At 39.4% G+C, this 20,527-nt stretch overlaps 1 protein-coding gene and 1 pseudogene across 1 annotated transcript; both read left to right on the plus strand.

Moving 5' to 3' along the window:
* The window catches only part of LOC107585776 (stromal interaction molecule 1-like), a 53,340-nt pseudogene extending 46,287 nt beyond the window's left edge, over positions 1-7,053 (plus strand).
* A 2,003-nt stretch (positions 7,054-9,056) lies between these two features.
* LOC107585777 (protein sel-1 homolog 3-like) lies at positions 9,057-19,312 on the plus strand. The gene is made up of 21 exons (XM_016272925.1): positions 9,057-9,492; positions 9,579-10,077; positions 10,209-10,335; positions 10,433-10,554; positions 10,634-10,749; positions 11,329-11,390; positions 11,468-11,600; positions 12,045-12,174; positions 12,283-12,420; positions 12,544-12,743; positions 12,886-13,065; positions 14,639-14,758; positions 15,073-15,213; positions 15,413-15,475; positions 16,752-16,925; positions 17,012-17,139; positions 17,411-17,494; positions 17,679-17,769; positions 17,853-17,937; positions 18,412-18,521; positions 19,169-19,312. The coding sequence occupies exons 1-21, from the start codon at positions 9,292-9,294 to the stop codon at positions 19,310-19,312; spliced, it is 3,048 nt and encodes a 1,015-aa protein (XP_016128411.1). The 5' UTR covers positions 9,057-9,291.
* Positions 19,313-20,527: the final 1,215 nt, after the last annotated feature.

Here is a 20,527-nt window from a genome sequence, read left to right on the forward strand (position 1 = left end):
GTTTCGGAACAAAGCAATCGATCTACAGGTGTGAAAGCACCCTAACAGAGCAATCGCACCAGGGTTCGTTTTCATCGAACCAAACATGACAAGTGTGAACACACCTGGCCTGTTGTTTTTGAACCTGGCGCGTTTCCCCCCTTAGCTCGGTTCCTTTGGGCATATGTGAGCACGGCTATATCACAATTTATGATGGGTAATTACGTAAGTTCCGTGAAAAGCATTAGCTTTGTTGTTTTGCTAATACCTCAAAATTAACCTGTGAATGTCTGTGGGTGAGCACGTCTTTGCCATTCAAAAATCAAAGCGCACTTTTCTATTTTATAATGCCGTCTTATTGCTCTTTCATTGTAGTAAGTGCATTTTAAAAATGTTTTCCCAATCAATCCTGAACTCCTGCTCAAAATGATAAATTATTATAACGACAGCTACAAAAAAAACAAACAACAATAAGCCCGCGAAGCTGTTGTCTTTCCATCCTGACGGATGACAGCTAAGTGGAATCCTGGAAAATAAACCGTGAAACTTTGACCAATGAGACAACCGTTTACTCGCGCATGACTTGTATTAACAAATTTGGTCAGTTTAGAAACTTTGCTGTGTGAAAGCGAACAAAAAGCAACATTCTTCCGAAACAGGGATTGAAATTATTACAAAGCAATCGATCTACAGGTGTGAAAGTACTCCCATCTTAAAGCAGCCTTGTGTGAGGTTTGTTTGATGATCTGCTTTGTTTTGTACTCTGATCTGATTTGTCTCTGGCGCCTCCTGCAGGTGCGTATGGCCCTGAAAAAGGCAGAGAAGGAACTGGAGTCTCGCAGCGACTGGTCTCCTCCTGAAGCCCTGCAGAAATGGCTGCAGCTCACTCATGAGGTGGAGGTGCAGTACTACAACATCAAGAAACAGAACGCAGAGAGACAACTGCAGGTGGCCAAAGAGGGGGTGAGCAGCGTTTTTCGCAGTCATTTTATTAGCTAAGATGAAACGGTGGTAAAAACATTTAGATTATTGATGACAGTTCAGCTTTGTTGTTATAGTACAACCCTAGAATGTGGTAACATACTTTAAAATGTTTTTAGAAATGTTACATGTTTAAGAGGATAATAGATTGCTGCTAATGTCAATTAAGCATATATTTAAATATCAGAAAATAGATTAGTTTATGTAATGTAAGGTTTCACTAAGATTTTTTTAAAAATGAAAGAAAACCTTATAGATTTGTGAGGTATCAGTAGATGGATTTACAATAATGTAATATAATAATAATATAAATTTATGTAATCATTTTCTTTAAAAAAAAATGTCTCATGGTTTAGGCAGAAAAAATTAAGAAGAAGAGAAATACTTTATTCGGGACGTTCCATGTGGCACATAGTTCTTCGCTAGATGATGTGGATCACAAAATACTTGCAGCCAAGTAAGTCACACAAACATTTCTCAACATTTCTTAATGGCAATTTAAAAAATCAATGAATAAATGGAAACAAATAACCCTTAATACGTACAGCTATAATCTTTTTGTCTACAGGCAAGCTCTGGGTGAGGTAACAGCAGCTCTGAGAGAGAGACTCCATCGTTGGCAGCAGATTGAGTTCCTAACAGGCTTCACGCTGGTCAATAACCCAGGCCTGCCCTCTCTGGCCTCTGCCCTCAACCTGGACCCCAGCTTCATGGGCGGCCGTGGCACACCCCAGCATTTCATGTCCGACGACATGGATGACATGGATGAGGACATAGTGTCACCAGGAACACTTCAATGTAAGGACTTGCCGGACAGCGATAGGGATAAGTCCCAGTCAGCCAAAGGCCAGCAAAGACCTTGTGGTGTTTTGACCAAATCCAAAAATCCCTAGTTTTTAGCTATTTCGGTTGTTTGTGCGCAAGTTCTATCAGAAATGGTTGTATGCACCGAGCGTGTTTGCACACTTCTCATTTGTGCTTTCTGCTGGAGTGTACAGGTGCTCCATCTACAGGTGTTTTACACAGAGGGGAGTACTTCAAGATCTTCACTACACATTGCTGTCACGTGTTTTTGAAATGGCTACTATGCACTCTTTGTACAGATCTTCATGTTAATTCATGTTAAATTCGATGGAGGGTCACAGAGTAGGCCAGAAGAAACAGGCCCATATGCGAGTTAAGTGCTCCAGTACAAGTCTGAAGTTGGTGTGGATTGTAATGCTCCATCTGAATGTGTGAAATAATGTTATCATCAAACAAGCTCTAAGAAAAGAGTTGTTTTCCCAGGTAAAAACGTGAAATAAAATTGGTGTTCATTGGGCAAAATTGATTAATTTTGAAAATTGTATTGCTGAACTCTTTTCACAAAATATCTTGAGTGCTGTTCTAACAAGAAGTATTCATAAGTATTTTCAGATAAGAACTAAAATCCTTGAAGTGTTTTATTTTAGTAAAGCATTGCCAAAAATCTAATTGTAAAGGTCTGTTTTAGTAGTACAGTTATTAAGTTGCACCCCTACCCTTGCCCCTTACCCCCTCCAGATGCAGCGTGGCTAATGGGCCGCCGAGCAAGTGATCTCTGGTCTTTGAATTCGGATTGCCAGTCTTTTTGGAAGTACTCTGGTGGGCTAAACTACCATGTCCTTCACCCCAACCACTCCTCTCACTTCCTCTTGTTTTTCTGAACCACTCTCTTTTAAAGTGATACGCTGCCCATTACCCTAGCTACTGCAAAGGGAAACTGGACAGACAGAAACGCTCTGTCTACACCTCTCAATCGTGTCCTTGTCCACAGCTGTGAAATGGTTTACTCTGAAATGCATGATCTCTCTTAGCCTGTTTTGTTTTTAATTTTTCACATATCGCTAAGAAAACTTCAGACTTCGACAGAGAGTCGATCCTTACATGATCCTACTTTTTTACGTTTTATGTAACTTAATTAGCTTAGAGTCGATATGAAATCAAAATAGACACTTTTACGTCCTTAACAAACATTCCTGGTCTTGTCATAAACAATTAATTTGTAAAATTTAAGTATGAAGTATAAGTATAAAGATATAATTTGTAAAGTTTCATCAAAGTATAGTAATCCCCTGATATGATATCACCAATCTCTTTTGTTTTTCATAATCCAATCAATTCCTGATGGATAGAAACACAAACTGCACTATAAAGAAATGCATGAATAGGGTGGTTAGGGTTCAAACTTGTCCACAACTTCCCTATTGTGTCTGTACACTTTTCCACCTAGTCACCTAGTCTCAAAGTTTCCCGTTTCACCTTCTCCAGCTTGCCACGTGTCACCCAATGTTATTTCAGTGTCTGCATGCTTTTAGTTGTTTCTCTGAGTGACGTTATTGTTTTGTGCCCCTACAGCTCCCAGTATGATGTCACTCCGGCAACGGCACATTGACCCACAGCTGGCCATGGGTTCGCAGAGGTTGGTAGAGAGTTGTCTCGCACTTGGTGGGCAGGAAGGGGAGGGTAGCTTGTATTCCTCCAGGTCTAGGATGGCGCTACGCCAGGCGCGCAGCCAATCTTTTGGGCAGTTTGACGCTCTGGGACTACCTCCTCTTTCCTCAGCAGTGTCTCATCCTGCTATCTACTTCGCTGCCTCATCCCACACTCCCCACTCCTCTTCCGTCGCTACCGCCCCTCATTCATCCCACTATCACTCTTCACATTTCCAGCCCATGGACACCATCCCAGACCTCCCCTATGATGCCAGCCCAGAGCGCCCCCGCCGTTGAGGCAGCTATGGGTATCACTTAATTCTGTTGTGCTTGTTTTGTGCTTCTCAGCTGGCATGATCCTGGGACTTCGTCCAAAACATTTAACAGGACTTTTTTACCACACATTTCACACTTTCTGGTGAACCACTACTTGTGGGGTTTGTTTCTATAATTGGACATACTCACTACAGTTAATGATACTGCAGCTTGCAACTTGACTGTGTAACTTCCTGTGTCGTTCTACCTTGTTGCTTAATCTGTTCTTGCACCATTTGTCCCTTAACTTTGAACCAGTTCTCACACCTGCATGCCTGAAATGACCTAGTGCAGGGGGTGGCCAACATCCTACAGAGTCTAGCTCGGGGCTCTTCAACTCCAGTCCTGGTGACTTTAGTTTCAACTTTAAATTGGGACTGGATTTGGACTTGAAGAGTCTTAGTTAGTTCGAACATATCCCAACACACCTGCCTGGAAGTTTCTAATAGTGCTGAAGACCTTGATTAGCTTGTTCATGTGTGTTTATTGGGAATTGGTAGTAAACTCTGCAGGACAGTGGCCTTCCAGGAGCAGGACTGGACACCCTTGATGTTGTGTGTTTCTATGTTAGAGCTGTCCAATCACATTCCTGGAGGACCACCTTCCTGTAGAGTTTAGCTCAAACATGCACCAGTGCATCTGCATGAAGCAGGAGCAGACTTGGACATCCCTGCTCTGTTAGCTTGCACTTTTCTAGCACTGGGTAGTTGAGCCTTGGCATGTTGTGCTTCAGTTTGACAACTTTTGAGGTTGGAAATGTTGCTGGCTTAACTCTTAAGAGGCTTGGCTTAACTCACTGGTGAATTCAGGTAGCAGTAAATGCAGTGTTACCTTAAATATAACCGTCAAGTTGTCTTGGTTGTTTAGGACTAGTCTGATATCTCACTCATTTTTTGATGCTAATTTCACCATTTTCATTCACAGGGACTTGAATCGCTCCGACTCCGATTCTTCCTTGTGTATATCCCAGACTGGCGAGCAGCTACGCCTATCCTACAGTTCCAAAGGTTTCCCTGTGAAGCCCACTTCACTCCTGCATGGCCCCCATTCACGCTCTGAAGAGGGAGCCCACGCACACAACGGAGGCAACAGAGTTCACGATGGGGGCGCATCTCCCGATGGATGTCCTGATAGTCCCATATTAATGAAGAAGGTGTATGGCATAGAGAAATCTGCCAGTATGAGCGAGATCCACGGCTCCCAGGCAGTGATGTCCATGTCAGAATCCTCACGCTCCTTAAGCCCAAACTCCACTCTCACACCTGCATGCCTGAAATGACCTAGTGCAGGGGGTGGCCAACATCCTACAGAGTCTAGCTCGGGGCTCTTCAACTCCAGTCCTGGTGACTTTAGTTTCAACTTTAAATTGGGACTGGATTTGGACTTGAAGAGTCTTAGTTAGTTCGAACATATCCCAACACACCTGCCTGGAAGTTTCTAATAGTGCTGAAGACCTTGATTAGCTTGTTCATGTGTGTTTATTGGGAATTGGTAGTAAACTCTGCAGGACAGTGGCCTTCCAGGAGCAGGACTGGACACCCTTGATGTTGTGTGTTTCTATGTTAGAGCTGTCCAATCACATTCCTGGAGGACCACCTTCCTGTAGAGTTTAGCTCAAACATGCACCAGTGCATCTGCATGAAGCAGGAGCAGACTTGGACATCCCTGCTCTGTTAGCTTGCACTTTTCTAGCACTGGGTAGTTGAGCCTTGGCATGTTGTGCTTCAGTTTGACAACTTTTGAGGTTGGAAATGTTGCTGGCTTAACTCTTAAGAGGCTTGGCTTAACTCACTGGTGAATTCAGGTAGCAGTAAATGCAGTGTTACCTTAAATATAACCGTCAAGTTGTCTTGGTTGTTTAGGACTAGTCTGATATCTCACTCATTTTTTGATGCTAATTTCACCATTTTCATTCACAGGGACTTGAATCGCTCCGACTCCGATTCTTCCTTGTGTATATCCCAGACTGGCGAGCAGCTACGCCTATCCTACAGTTCCAAAGGTTTCCCTGTGAAGCCCACTTCACTCCTGCATGGCCCCCATTCACGCTCTGAAGAGGGAGCCCATGCACACAACGGAGGCAACAGAGTTCACGATGGGGGCGCATCTCCCGATGGATGTCCTGATAGTCCCATATTAATGAAGAAGGTGTATGGCATAGAGAAATCTGCCAGTATGAGCGAGATCCACGGCTCCCAGGCAGTGATGTCCATGTCAGAATCCTCACGCTCCTTAAGCCCAAACTCCACTGAACCTGATACGCCGTCCCCCACTGGACTGACTGGGGGGAAGGCTGGAAACCGCATACCCCAGATCTCCTCAAAAAAGAGCCCCCTAGAGGAGGACAGTGGCTCCACAGGTGAAGACACTGACTCTGCTGCCAGTCGCAAGAAACATACCTTCAAGATCTTCAAAAAACAGAAGAAATAAGATAACTGCACAACAGTTTTGTTTTTCCCTTACTTTTCTTTTTGTCGTGTTGTTGATATAAATGTTTAGATAAATTTTTTCCCCTTCTGGTCAGAAGTTACGGCACAACCAAACACCTTTCTGAGGTCTTTATAGAAATGTTTGCTTTTTCAGAGGAACACTTAGGAACAAGCATGATTTTGGGGGTGGATAGGAACGATACACCAGTGGGAACGGGATGGACCTTTTTTGGGGAATGTAACGCATTATTTATTCAGCAGGAGACAGTGCCAGACTTTCAAACGAATCTTCCCTCTAATGGACTTTTCTTTCCTTGTATAATCTGTACCAGTTTGCATGTCTTTGCCTTTGTTTGATTGAACTTTTGAATGCTCCTAGATGTTTGCTTGGTTCTTGTTCCCCTTTGCTTAAAACGCGAAATAGCCTGGTTCTTTTGTTTCTATAAGCACACTCCTTTGTCTTTCAAGTTAAAATGAATTGTCAGCTGAACGTTTAATGGTTTTTTTCGATATGTGTTTGTCGATGGTCAGAGAAACTGTAAAAGGGCTGAACTATCAGTGTAAAACTCCCCTCATTTATGTTGCACTATTTCTAAATGAGGATGTGTCGGTTTTGTAAAGAACATTTAGAATATCCTGGAATACGCACTAAAACGTTTACACAAACCATGACACTGAACGTATCTCCAAGGCATCAGGGATTTCTAGTATGGTGAAGAATTACATTAATAGAATATTTGATCATTGTTGATCATTCCAAATCATTTAGAAAATACAAGATGGTTCATGAATGTGCACATTAATGTTTTTTGAGCATTTATTCTTAACCATGCCCCTGCTGACTGTTTCTAATGACATCATCCAAAATCCAAGTTCCCAAGAAAGCATGTCTTTTTTTTAAAAAACAACAAAAATAGAAAATGTAAGGTGATTGCATACTTCACTTTGTTTAAATTACAGAGTTATTACAGCTTCAGCAGATCTTGCCATCTTGTATTCAAAGTGACAAACTAAAGCCACCATCCAGAAAATGTATACACTTCCCAAAGGTTATATTTCGGTTTTGTTAGATCACTGATCTGAGATATCATCTTAAATAGTTTTGCTATAAAGGTGCAGATTTTCCAAATTGTGGTGGAAGGGTGAGTGTCTAAATTTACTTCTGACATGTTTCAAAGAGAGCTTGGATAAATTGTGTTGCTGCTGAATTAAGTCATATAATTTTTTTTTATCCACAAGTCGAATCCTTGATTTCAGGTGCTCTTTTATATCATTTTAAAGCTAGACCACACACAATTGCTGTTAAAATGGAGTGACTTGCCTTTAAATGGTCAGATGTTGGGGCAGGCAGATTTTACCACTGTGCATTTTCTGAGGAAGTGGAGACCAGTCTCTGTTCTTCTTGTGGTTTACATAATGCTCACTAAGATAAATGTCTTTTTATCCCAGTGCACTGAAAATTACAAGCACACTTTCTGAAAAGAGAGGGGGGTTAAGAATCAAAAGGCTTCGTAAGGGATGTCGCTATGCATTTTAATGTTTTACCCACAGGCTTTGAAGGTCCAACGTATCCACGAACCTGGAGGCAAACCAAAGCAGTGCTGCATGAAACATCTGTCATTTATTTTGTGAAAGATGGAACAAGACCACATCCAAATGCATATCAACCAATCAGTCTTTAACAGATATACAACTGTGCAGATGTATTTGTTTCATCTGTGCCTCTTTTGCACGAAGCAGCTCTTGTCAGTGAGTATGTCAGTGTGTGCGCATCAGTCCGGTCCAGTAAACTGCACTTCATCGTGTTGATGCATGTTCTCACGGACAGGGGAGAGACGAACTGTCTTAGACTCTGTTGCCCTTTAGATATTCCTGCTCACTTCTCCGTTTGCGCTATTTATGCCTGTACTGTACAGAAAGAGGTGGAGAAACAAAGTAAAAATGATAATTTTGCATCTTCTGTAACGTTCAAAACTGTAGTCTTCAAATTTTATGGCACTCCTGCATGAAAGCAATAAAAAAGGTTTTAAAACGAGTGAGATTTCCGTTTTTTCCCAGTAACATATGTAACGGAGGCCAGCGGTAGGTGCTGTGCAAGTGTGGCGGTGAGGACCCGGGAGAGAGGGGTTGCATTGGTGCCGTGACCCGGATGGGAGTGAGGCTTAGGGGGGTGAGTGTAACGGAGGCCAGCGGAAGGTGCTGTGCAGGTAAACCTCACTCCCTGGATCTCTAGCGACTGATGGTAGTGGCTGCAGTCTTCAGCCTCCTTGTTAGTGCATCTGCTTCGCATGCCGGAGACCCGGGTTTGAGGCCCACTCGGAGCGAGAACGAGGTGTGGCGGTGAGGACGCGGGAGAGTGGGGTTACACATACAGAGGCCCCAAAATATTTGGATCTATCTACCTGTTCCTTCGTTCTTCATTCTATTTATTTAGCTAACAAGCTAGCTATCATGCTGTCGATACATTGTTATATAGGGATTTTTTGGACTATATATTGATATATCTATCATTCTACTGTTCTATCTATAGGTAGCATGCGTTCTAGATATCTGTCGATATATTGATCTATCGTTATATATATCATTCTATCTACTGTGTATTGTTCGTTCTTTCTGTCGGTCTCAGACAAATAGATAGATCTGTTAGGATAGATCGGCATCCCATATGAATATGTACTTGTATGAATCGGACAAGGGTGGAAACACTTCATTACCCAGAATGCCACTTCCTGTTATTCCAATTCAACTTCTTTTGGGTGTGGCTAATTTAGTTAAAATAACTTGAAACGGAGCTAATTCATAAATTATGAAATTCAAGACATTCCTTGGCATATCTGCACAGGGCACTGTTATAGCATAATTTTAATACTGCATTGGGTGCTTATTAACCTATTACACATGTAGGAATTAGGAAAGCCGTACTATATACTAAAGCAAAATATGGTTGTCCAGAATCTTATACAGCACTTAAACCGAGAGTAATTATTCATGAGCTATGCTAAGTTTGCGTTAGAGGGTGGAACTCCTCCGTTCTGTTTGCTTAAACTTTTACACCTGCAGCTCAAACAGGATGTTATTCCGGGTACCTGCTTTGGCGTTTGATCACATGAAATCCTGCACTGCAACGGTCCTTGATGCGGATATGGCGCAACCAGCCAAATAACGCAACAATATGCGCGACTGTGCACCATGAACGCAGCACAAAGCTTCATTTTAATCAGATACACGTTGCTTTGTTTAATCCAAATCTTCTGGTGGTTGTTGGGTTTCGCAGAGGAATGATGGGAGATCTTCCAAAGAGTTTTTTCCGCTTGTGTTTGCATGTCATTATTTCTGTAAGTATTTCAGATGCAAATTAGAGGTAGACCTAGAGTTTACATCCATAACTAAATGTATCTGTTGTTTATTTGTTTATAACCAGATGTCTTTAACTGGCTGTCTGAGCCGATCCAGCAGCACAGGTAATGTGGCTTTTCTTGACGCACCTGGCGAGCCCGTCTCCAACTGTCCCTTACGCGTAAAGTACAGCTGTTTGCAGTCGTCCGTAGTGCATGTTCAGGTTCTGGTTTCTTTCGATACTGGATCTACCTCAGTCGTTTTCCACAAATACTGGACCTGCGAGCCAGGACATACCAGAACCCGAGTGGTGACCGTGAGTTTTCCTGACTGGCTTGTGTACCGACCTGACTGGATAATACGCGGTTCTGACTGGGTTCTCAGCTGTTTATTGCGTGCTTGGATCGGACCGGATGAGTCCACCGGACCTGGCAGGTTTCCTGGAACCAGTGTGACTGTTCCCCTTGATATTCACTCACCACTGAGTCGACCCTTCAAACAACACCAGCTTTGTGCCAAATGGGACACAGATTTGCTCCGGAGAGTCAGAAGAGATGACATGCCCCAGTGCTTGGAGGAAAATGGTATTTTATTATATCAAACATACATAAATGGCACAATAATTCCCTTTTTAAGTGTTTTTGTTTGCAAGTTTAATCATAAAAAAGTGCGTGTAATACATTCTCCACAAGTTTTCACACTCTTTTCTTTTAAGAGGTGGCATCTCTCCTTTCCACAATGTATGCTTCTACTGGTGAACGTTATGGCATCATTAAAACCCTCCAGCCATTCGGAAATGAAGTTTTGGAAAGGCTAAGAATCAAATCCATTTATTATCCCTGGTGAGAGCTTCTCTAATTCTACTTATTTGGCAACGAGGCTTAAGATTATCATTTAATTCGTGGAATAACAACATGATTGTTGGTTTGGACTTTTTAGGTTTGCTGTTTCACTTTGGGTTTTGGTGGAGAAACCTTGCAGTAACCATTTATGTGGACTTCTGCTCCACATTGATTCTGAAAATAATTACGTCACCCCTACAATGTTCCTCACTGACGCTGGTAGGGCTGTGAACCACTCAGAATCACTCATTTCTGTTTTTGATCAGTTTCAAAATTGACTTTTGTCTGATTCGTTCAGGTAAGATTCACGTCCAGGTGCATGGAGATGCTGGGCACTCCTCAGCGTTCCTTTCATCTTTTAAGGTTCCTCTTCATCAGTGGTGTCGTATCAGCCTGGAGATTCTGGGACGTGTGGTAAGTTTATGGATGCATACATGTGTAATGATCTCATAGTATTGCATGACAGGTTGGTGCACAAAGGCCACAGGTTTGGTTCTCAAATTGGGTGTTTCAGAAATAGCTTATTGTTATCCCATAGGCTCCAGTGGATTTATAATGTGGTTTTGCATGAGAATAGTACAAGTTAGCAAATAAAGGTGCATACAATTTTTTTTTATTAATGATTATTGTTGTAAAAAATAAAATGCATCTGTAAACGCATACAGCCATGGCATTTTTTTTTTTCAAATAAAATGTAGCATTTATTCCAGAACATGTTGAAATGAAAACATATTTCTGTAAGTATTTCTTTGGTTTAAAGTGGGCCTTAACAAAATGTCTGAAAAATATTATATTTGCGCGCACAGATGGCCTTGCTAATATTGTTGGCAAATGAGATTTAATATTTTGCAGCACAGACTTTTGCCCATATAATTTGTGGCTCAGTAACAATGCTATTCATACACTTCTCTACTGTAGTTTGATTCACTATTCTAGTGCGAACTGATCCAGTCATATTTGAAACTCATATTCTCATATTTCCCTCTCCTGTAGGCGAAAGTTTCTATTGCATGTATGGAAGGGCAGCAGAAATTTGTTAGCACAGCTGAGCATGTGTAAGAATCTTCATTTAAAGCAGTAAAACGTAAATTTCACAATTGTTACATTAAGAAAGATCTGGTGTTTTGGGCAGATTTGGCAAGAATGTCATGTTGGATGACACGCATGGATATTTTGTGATTGGTGGAGGTAAATTCATACGAGGCATTGAAGGATATTATGGACCAGCTACATACTATCGTATGCAAGGGCTCCCAGCTGACAAGGTAGGGTATAATGGAATTTTTTGTTTTTTATATTATATATTTATATTAATAAAACGGATAGTTCTGGTCCTTGATTCTGATTGGTTGAGCCACATTCGAAGCTGTTGTAAATTACTCTACAAACACACTCCTTTGTTTACTTCTGTGATTTGCTCGGCAACCACTTTGTTGGAACCACAACGGTTTCTGAGGAACTACATTGTTTGGTGGAAGAATACTGTTTTTATTTTACACTTGATTTGCTCTGTTTTATTCTGTGAAACCTTGAATAACCGTTTTATAAAAGCAATAATCCCCGTGAAGCCGTGGTTTACAGTGAATTTATAACAGCTAAGGGGTGTTGTCTGGCACGACGTGAAGCGGAGCTAACCCACAGCTTCTTGGGCCTTATTTCTTTATTCTATTCCCCTGAACTAAGCATAGTGATATTTTACATCTTCACAGGCTGAGATTCACCTTCCTCCTGTAATATCAAAAGTGAATATAACCGGATGGTTCCAGTCTTGTGAGAATTTCAAATCAGAGCTTTTTCTGTCTGCAATAGATCACTCTCTCCCTGTAAAGAGACCATCAGGTCAGTACCATGGGTGTCCACTAGCTGACACTAGATATCAAAATATATGTTTTTGTCATTGTCTACAGTACAGTTGTTTTGTTTCACTACATCAATATTCACATGCAGACAGCTGTTTGGACACGTACACAGAGCTGCAACTGAATCACAGTACTGTCAACTCAACAGAGCAGTGTATGTTCTTCGAAACAAATCCTTACAGACGCCAAGTTGCACAGTTGACCAAGCTACTATCACAGAAATATGGTAAGATCGTATTTAAACCGTTTATTGATGGGTGTTCACATTATACACACTCTACTCGTCAAAAGTTTGGGGTCAGTAAGATTAAATACAGTGTATATTCTTTTATTGTTACCTGTTTTGTAGGCAGGGTGAATGCATCAGCTGTGGGCAGGATTCTGTATGCTGTAGTCCTCCGTAAGATCAGTACAGCTCACAGTCTGGATGTTATAACCAGGATGATGCCTTTCCTGCTGCAGTCTGGCTGCTTGGGAGACAATAGAGCATTGCATCTGTCCTCTGTACTGTACAGCAGTGGATTCGGAGTCAGGAGACAGCCGTACAAGGTGTGTGTGTGTTTGGGGTAATGTGGCAATCAGGTTTCTCAAGCATCAGTTTTACATGTCTATTTGTAATCTGAACTCTGTGAACACTTAAAGTGAACGAGGATTAGTAGTTTAACATGAAACCTGATGTGTGGCATTGCAGGCTTGGCTATTGTCCTTGTTGGCAGCTCAGAAGGACTGGAGGTTGGCGCTCTTACGTTTAGGGCACATGCACCATGTTGGTGACCTGGAGGTGACCCCTGACCGTGACCTTTCCTATGCTTATTACATCAACATCGCAAGACAAACCAGCAAGGATCAGAAGAATCCCTCCCCACAGCAAGTAAGAGACTTTTTAAACAACACTCAAATTTCTCAAATCACGGAAGATGGTTAAAAAAAAAGATAGGAGGGAAAATTATTTCGTTTCTATATTTATTTCTATTGTATTTCTGTAGTTATATTTCTGTATTATATTTGCTTTTACATTCTCTTGCAAAACTCGTGTTGTTCCAAGAAACTTTTGCATTGGCTCGCTATTAAACTTTTGCGTTCCACCAAGAAACTGTGGGAAATAATAAATAAAAGGAAATAATGAGAAACCATAGTTTTGAGAACGCGAATGTTTTGCAAGCGAACCGTATAGTTGTGTGTGAAAATGTAGTAGTTATTCATGAAAACACAATATTTGCGCAAAAACAATAGTTTTGCGAGAGAATGCAATTTTGTATTTATTTTTGTGCGAGAATGCAATATTTTTCTGTGAGAACACAATCGTTTTGTGAAAACACCATAGTTTTTAAAAGGCAGTAGTCTTGCGCAAGAATGCAATGTTTCTTGGGGGGGGGGGACACAATAGTTTAGAGCAGGGTCCCTCAGATCTGGCCCACGAGATCCACTTTCCTGCAGAGTTTAGCTCTAACCCTAATCAAACATACCTGAGCATGCTAATCAATGTCTTCAGGATCATTAAAAAAATCACAGGTAGGGGAGTTTGATCAGGGTTGGAGCTAAACTCTGCAGCGCATTGGCCCTCCAGGGAAAGATTTGAGGAACCCTGGTTTAGAGCAAAAACGACACGCAAATGTATTGCTAGAGATTGCAAAGTTTCTAAGGAGAATGTAATACTTGTGTGAAAGAACACTGGTTTTTGTGAAAGCAGTAGTTTTGCTCGAGAACTCAGTATTTCTGCAAGAGAACACCATCGTTTTGAGAACGCAATATTTTTGTGTGGGAATACAACGTTTCAAAGGGGAATTCAATAGCTTTGAGCAAGAACACAAATGTATTGCTAGAGAACGCAAAGTTTCTTGAGGAACGTAATACTTTTGTGAGAGAATGCAAAAGCATTTTTCCTCCCTTCTCATATTTTTCCCCCCCCCATCACCATGTCCCCTTAGGGCAGTGTTTCTCAACCCTGGTCCAGGGCGCCCCCCAGCACTGCACATTTTGTGTGTCTCCCTAATCAAACACACCTGATTCAACTAATTAGCTCATTAAAAGAAACTCCAGGACCTGAAATGGGTGTCAGATAAGGGAGACATTCAAAATGTGCAGTGTTGGGGGGCACTCAGGACCAGGGTTGAGAAACACTGCCTTAGGGGCTCTGTAAACGTCATCTTGTATTATGGGGGATAAATTAAATTTTAATTTAAAGTTTTAATACAGGGTTTAAAAAGAAAAATTACTGCTGTGAGGCACAGCTAAGCATTGAAAATGTCTTTTTGTCCAGATAGACTGAGTAAATAGGCTTCATTGCCTTCACAGCTGCATTTTTTTTTCTTTGGCATCAAATTTAAGACTCTTTCAAGGTCATTATGAAATGAGATTCGCATAAAAACTAACCCTTAAATTTAATGATGTGTTGTGCAAGGAAATTTTAATAGCTTTCGAAATAACTTTCGTCTTCTCTGTAGACCTTTGTTGAGTTAATACGTTTAAATGATGAAGAGACCCTGAAGGCCCAAACCAATGAAAACGACGATCTGTTTCACTGGCTGAAGCTGCAGGCGCGAAGTGGAGTGGCTGAAGCTGAGGTACTAAAACTCACATCCAGCAAATAAATAAAATGAATAAAATGCACAGAATGTTCCATTTTGATGTTATTCCTCTGTACTAATTATTACAGTTTAAAAATAAATTTTCTGTTTGAATATCTTTTAAAATGTAATTTATTACTGTGATGCAAAGCTAAATTTTCAGCATCAGCACCTTCAGAAATCATTCTAATATTCTGATTTTGTAGCTCAAGAAATATTAATGTTGAAAACAGTTGTGCTGTTTAATATTTCTGACCCCAAACTTTTAAATGGTAGTTTATTTATTTATTTAATTATTCATTTTTCTTTAGCAAGCAATGGGACGCATGTTATTCTGGGGTCAGCAAGGGGTGTCTCCAGATATTCAGACAGCAGTGAAACACTATGAGAGAGGTGCAACCACACTCCATGACCCCGTGTCCATGTACGACTACGCCATTGTGCTCCTTACGGTCAGGATTCTTTATGTCTTTGCTCTTATATGCAGTCCTGAATCACTGATTCTTATGTTTCATTGTGTGATGGTTCATAAAGAATATTTGTTTTGGCCAGCAGAGGGCAGTCTTGCAAAGTGTTTAAAAAGAATGTTGCTGAAGAGAGAGGTTAGAGGAGATCAAATGTACTAAAGATCACATTTTCTTGTATTAACAGGGTCAAGGAGTTCCAAAAGATGTTCAGAGAGCAGTTACGTTCCTGAAGAAAGCAATAGAACAGGTATATCTTGCAGGCGCTGTGTAAAAGTTTGTTTCAAACCAGGGGTTTTCAAACTGGGACAAGTGGACCGGAAGGGGGTGCTTGGGAGTTTGTGAAAAAATAATACAAAATATATAAATAAATACATAAAACATCTGACAATACAGTACTATGGTGAGAAGAAAAAGTTGGGCTGGAAGGGGGTGCTAAGGGGTAAGTGGAAAATTAAGATAAAAATATAAATAAACATTAAAATTATGTAATGTTTTTAATAGTGCTGGGCAATGATTAATCCCATCCAAAATAAAAGTTGTGTACATAATATGTGTGTATTATGTATATATAAATACACACACATGCATGTACATATTTAATAAAAAATATTATGTTAATATATTATATTTAATATAAATTATATACACGTAAATATTTTCTAAATGTATACTTGTGTGTCTTTTATATATACATAATAAATATACACAGTACACACACATACATAAACAAACGTTTTATTTTGGATGCGATTAATCATTGCCCAGCACTAGTTTTTAAATAAGTTATATATTTATTATTATTACACACACACACACACACACAGTATATAGATATATTCAATAAGTAAATAATAAATACATCTGACAGTATAGTACTATAGTGAGAATAGCGATGGCAACTAAATATTTTCCAAATAATATTTTACACATTTTTAACATATTCACAATAAAAAAATTAAAAATAGGTCTTTATACATAAAATATGTAGTTGCCTTTTATACAGCACTCTGTGAACAGCCAGCTTCTTTGGCAATTAATGTTTGTGGCTTACCCTCCTTGTGAAGGGTGTCAATGATTGTCTTCTGAACAACTGTCAGATCAGCAGTCTTCCCCATGATAACGTAGCTTAGTGAACCAAACTGAGAGCCCATTTTGAAGGCTCAGGAAACCTTTGCAGATGTTTTGAGTTGATTAGCTGATTGGCATGTCACCATATTCTAATTTGTTGAGATAGTGAATTGGTGGGTTTTTGTTAAATGTGAGCCAAAATCATCACAATTAAAAGAACCAAAGACTTCAACTACTTCAGTCTGTGTGCATTGAATTTATTTAATACACGCGGTTTCACAATTTGAGTTGAATTACTGAAATAAATGAACTTTTCCACGACATTCTAATTTATTGAAATGCACCTGTATATGTTACTGAATGTAATGGGTGCTCATTTGTTTCATTGTTTTTACTGACATATTGAGTGTATACCACTCAATCCACGACCTGTGAGTGATTTTTACATCCCGCAGGGGTCTGTTCCCGCTATCACTGCTCTGGGCTGGTACTACGAGCAGTATGAGAAGGATTACGAGAAGGCTGTACATCTGTGGGAAGAAGCTGATGCCAAAGGTCACCCCGATGCTGCTATGAATCTGGGAGTTTTCTACTCTCAGGGCCTCTATCTTGGACAACCTGCCGACCAGGTAAACACTCACATGCTGAAGTGCTTTTACACCTCAAATTAATCAAATAAAGTATTTCTTTAACTATGACTTTGCTTGTTCATCAGTTTAAGGCATATAAGTACTATTTAAAGTCAGCTCAGAGAGGACACTTAAACGGTGCCATTGAATTGGCTGATATTTGGATTCATGGGATTCCCGGCCAAGTTGCCAGACGCCCAGCAGATGCTGTTCTGTATGTAACTCAAAATAATATGTAATAATATATATTTTTAATGTAGATATAAAACCAAGCTTTATCAACCATTCATGAGCATCGTGCAACTTATCAAGTTTGGCTCAAAAATCTGAATGTGCACGTGTTTACTCGGTGTGAATGGGCATGGTGCCTGTGCTACCCATAATCCCCTAGTTGTTGAAGAAATTCAGTTTTTATTGTATTCTAGTTCACATTTTGCTGTTGCATTTATAGAAAAGGAATTTTTCTCTTTCCCTTTGGACTTTAGTTGGGGTAAATGGGCGTCTGAACAGAATGGATATCTGGGAACAGTCTTGAGGAACGGACTGAATGCCTATTTCAGAGGAGACTGGTAAACCTTTCAGTTTGAGTGGCCACAGAGATATAGATGCAGCTATTAATCTATAATACTCATAATATTAAATTACAGCATGAATATCCTTTTAGAGTTCATTTACATTTGAAAAGGATGTTGCAAAGGCCACTTTCTATTGTTTATTTTATCCTCTCTCTCTCTCTCTCTCTCATTGTTGCAGGATCATGTCTTTGATTTATTATCTGAGTGCGGCAGAGAGTGGATTTGAAGCAGCTCAGTTTAATGTGGCGTACCTGTGTGAACTCAACTCAGTGAGTCCATTCTAAACAGTTTCTTTAGATTCAGATGAACATATACACTTCAGTGGCTTTGACAGATGTTTTATATATTGTAGGTCTCTTTGGATCCAGCGCTGGTGACTCCGTGCATGTTAAGATATTATAACATGTCGATACAGGCTCAAGATCCGGCTCCTTACGGTAATTTAACAAATCTAAGACTAAAATATGAATTAAAATGACGTGAAAATGCATTGTATATCTCTTTGTTTTATATCTCTTTGTTGAAGACATTTACAACAGATATAAACCTTTTTGGAAAGTATTGTTGTTTATTGTTTGAAAATATACATTTTAGGAATTTGATGGGGAAAAAAATATCTGTTCATTTAAATTTACTTTTATTTACTTTTTTTATATATATTTTTAATGGGGGAAATATTTATATGATTTTGTTTTATATTTATTTATTTATTTATTTAAATTTTCCCCCCCATATTAGGGTCTGTTAATTTATATTTGATCTGAAAAGGCTGACAACGGCTGCAGTAGAATATAAAATGAATGTAATTTAGTGTGGGATACAGAGTGGCAGTCATATATCTTTATATTGAACTGAAATGCTTGTTGTGAAGGGCACCTGAGGTGATGGATTGATGTTTGTTTCCCTCTCAGCTTTGGTCAGAATGGGAGATTTGTTCTATGGTGAACAGGCTTTGGGCAGAAAAGAGGTTTCTGATGCTGCAGAGCTGTACAAGCAAGCAGCTGTCAAGAATGAACCACAGGTACCTGTATCAGCAAATGGACTGAAGTCTAACCTTGAATGATCAGGAGTCATAATGATTTAATAAATTAGTGATTTCAAGTCATTATTTCGAAGAAAAAATTAAGTAAACAAGTCATTTTGTTTTGTTTGTTTATACAAGGTATGTTTGTTTATTTGGTTAGTCATTCTAATAAACTATATTTTATTGTTTATTTGTCTTAGTTTGTAAGTTTTTGTTTCTGTTTATTTGTTCTAACAAGTGATATTTGTTTCTTTTAACAAACATAGTAGTTTATTTGTTCTGAGACGCTCTTTGTTTTGTTTGTTCCAACAAACTTTATCTCTTCTAACAAGTTGTTTATTTGTTTGTTCTAAAAGATTTGTTTGTTTTTATTTACTCCAAGTATTTGTCTTTTTTTTTATTTTGTGATTTTTCTACAAGTGCCATTTTGTTTTAACAGCAGTATTTGTTTATTTATTCATTTGTTCTAATGCACAATATTTATTTGTTCTAACAGGTTTTTCATTTTATTCAATTTTGACTTTTGCTTTTATTATAATTACTATTATTACTTTTTTTGTTGTTGTTGTTTTTAAGTTGTGTTTTGCTTGTTTTTGTTTTTCATTTCACTGAATTCATTTCAGATTTGATTCCTCTCTCCTCAGGGTTGGTATAATCTTGGCCTGCTTGTCCAAAGCGGAGAGTCTCTGCCGTTCAGTGTGCTCTCTGAGCTCAGTTTGCTCCACTTAACAGACCGACAGACGCTTCTCCGCACCCAGATGCTTTTCTCTCTCATTTTTGTCACTTAAATCATCAGCGTTTCAAAAAATGACAAGTAAAATAAATAGTTCTGAATAAAGTAATATTTTTACATTTAATTCCTGTTTCAGGCTTCTTGTTTCTGACGTGTAATTTCTTCTGAGAGTTCTGGCTGTACCACTTCAGTGTCTCAAGGCAAACTCATTTATCTGCCTGTGTCTAATGAAAGAGTGCGAGGACTCCCCAGGCTTCTGCGCAGACTGATGCAAACAGCAGGTGTTCAACAGGCTGTGATGTGCCCACGGCCACACCGGAGCCTCGGGAACACACACCGCAGCTCACGCTTAATTAAAACAACACGAAAAACTGACTAACCCTCAGAGAGGGTTTGTGCCAAGTGTCCAATCGTCAGGGGATGGTAATCTTACTGCGTTTGCATTCAAATAATGTGATGCTTTCTGTGAGACCCCCATTCTGGTGCCTCGTCATGATTTATGCATTTCACTTGTGCTGACTTACAATATACCTAATGTAAAGATCTTTCATTAAATAGTTTTTCTAAATTGTTCAGGGAATATGTTGGACTCGGCACACCGTTCAATCAATGTAATAGCTAAAGAAACAAGTTTTTAAGTCTTCAATCATCGTGAGAAATTGCCTCTGAGCTGTCTTTCTCCCCGGCTGGCTTTTATGTGCAATTGCTGAACTTTAGATAATGTTTATGACTTTAAAAGGCACCAGAGGAGTGTGAGATATTTGGCACTTTCCAGGAATAGGGTACAAAATAGGGCTTGCGAGTCTTAAATGTAAGTGAAAGGAGGTGCTTAGGCTTTCAAAAATGTTTTTCATCCATCCCAGGAATTTAAACTAAATTATTATTTTGCATTACCAAATGTTGCTTTGCGCAGTAGTTATGATGAACTGATCACTTTTTATATAACCATTAACACTAGAATAGAACCAAATAAGAATTTGACGGGAGGGGGGGACATACGTTTAATGTGTTTAAACATTAATGAGTAATATTTAATGGTAATTTTTTTAGCAAGGATATATTACAATATTACAATTTTAAAATCGACAGTAAATTATCAAAATTGAAAGTAAAGACCTTTTGAAGAATAGAATATGAAATATAAATATTTTGCAAAGAATTTTGAAAAATGCTTCATGGTATGCTCAAAAATATTAAACCATTGTCAATAATAATGAGATGTTTCCTGAGCACTATTCTAAATTGTAATAATATTTCACAATATTACTGT

This window comes from Sinocyclocheilus grahami, unplaced genomic scaffold, assembly GCF_001515645.1.
Source record: "Sinocyclocheilus grahami isolate Dianchi unplaced genomic scaffold, SAMN03320097.WGS_v1.1 scaffold74.1, whole genome shotgun sequence".
Lineage (NCBI taxonomy): Eukaryota > Metazoa > Chordata > Actinopteri > Cypriniformes > Cyprinidae > Sinocyclocheilus > Sinocyclocheilus grahami.

Excerpts from the sequence above, each read along its gene's own strand:
- LOC107585777 (XM_016272925.1), top strand. The coding sequence starts at position 9,292 with ATGCGGATATGGCGCAACCAGCCAAATAACGCAACAATATGCGCGACT. Across the intron at positions 15,214-15,412 it reads ACGCCATTGTGCTCCTTACG|GGTCAAGGAGTTCCAAAAGA; the intron begins GTCAGGATTCTT and ends TTGTATTAACAG. Across the intron at positions 17,495-17,678 it reads GCCTATTTCAGAGGAGACTG|GATCATGTCTTTGATTTATT; the intron begins GTAAACCTTTCA and ends TCATTGTTGCAG.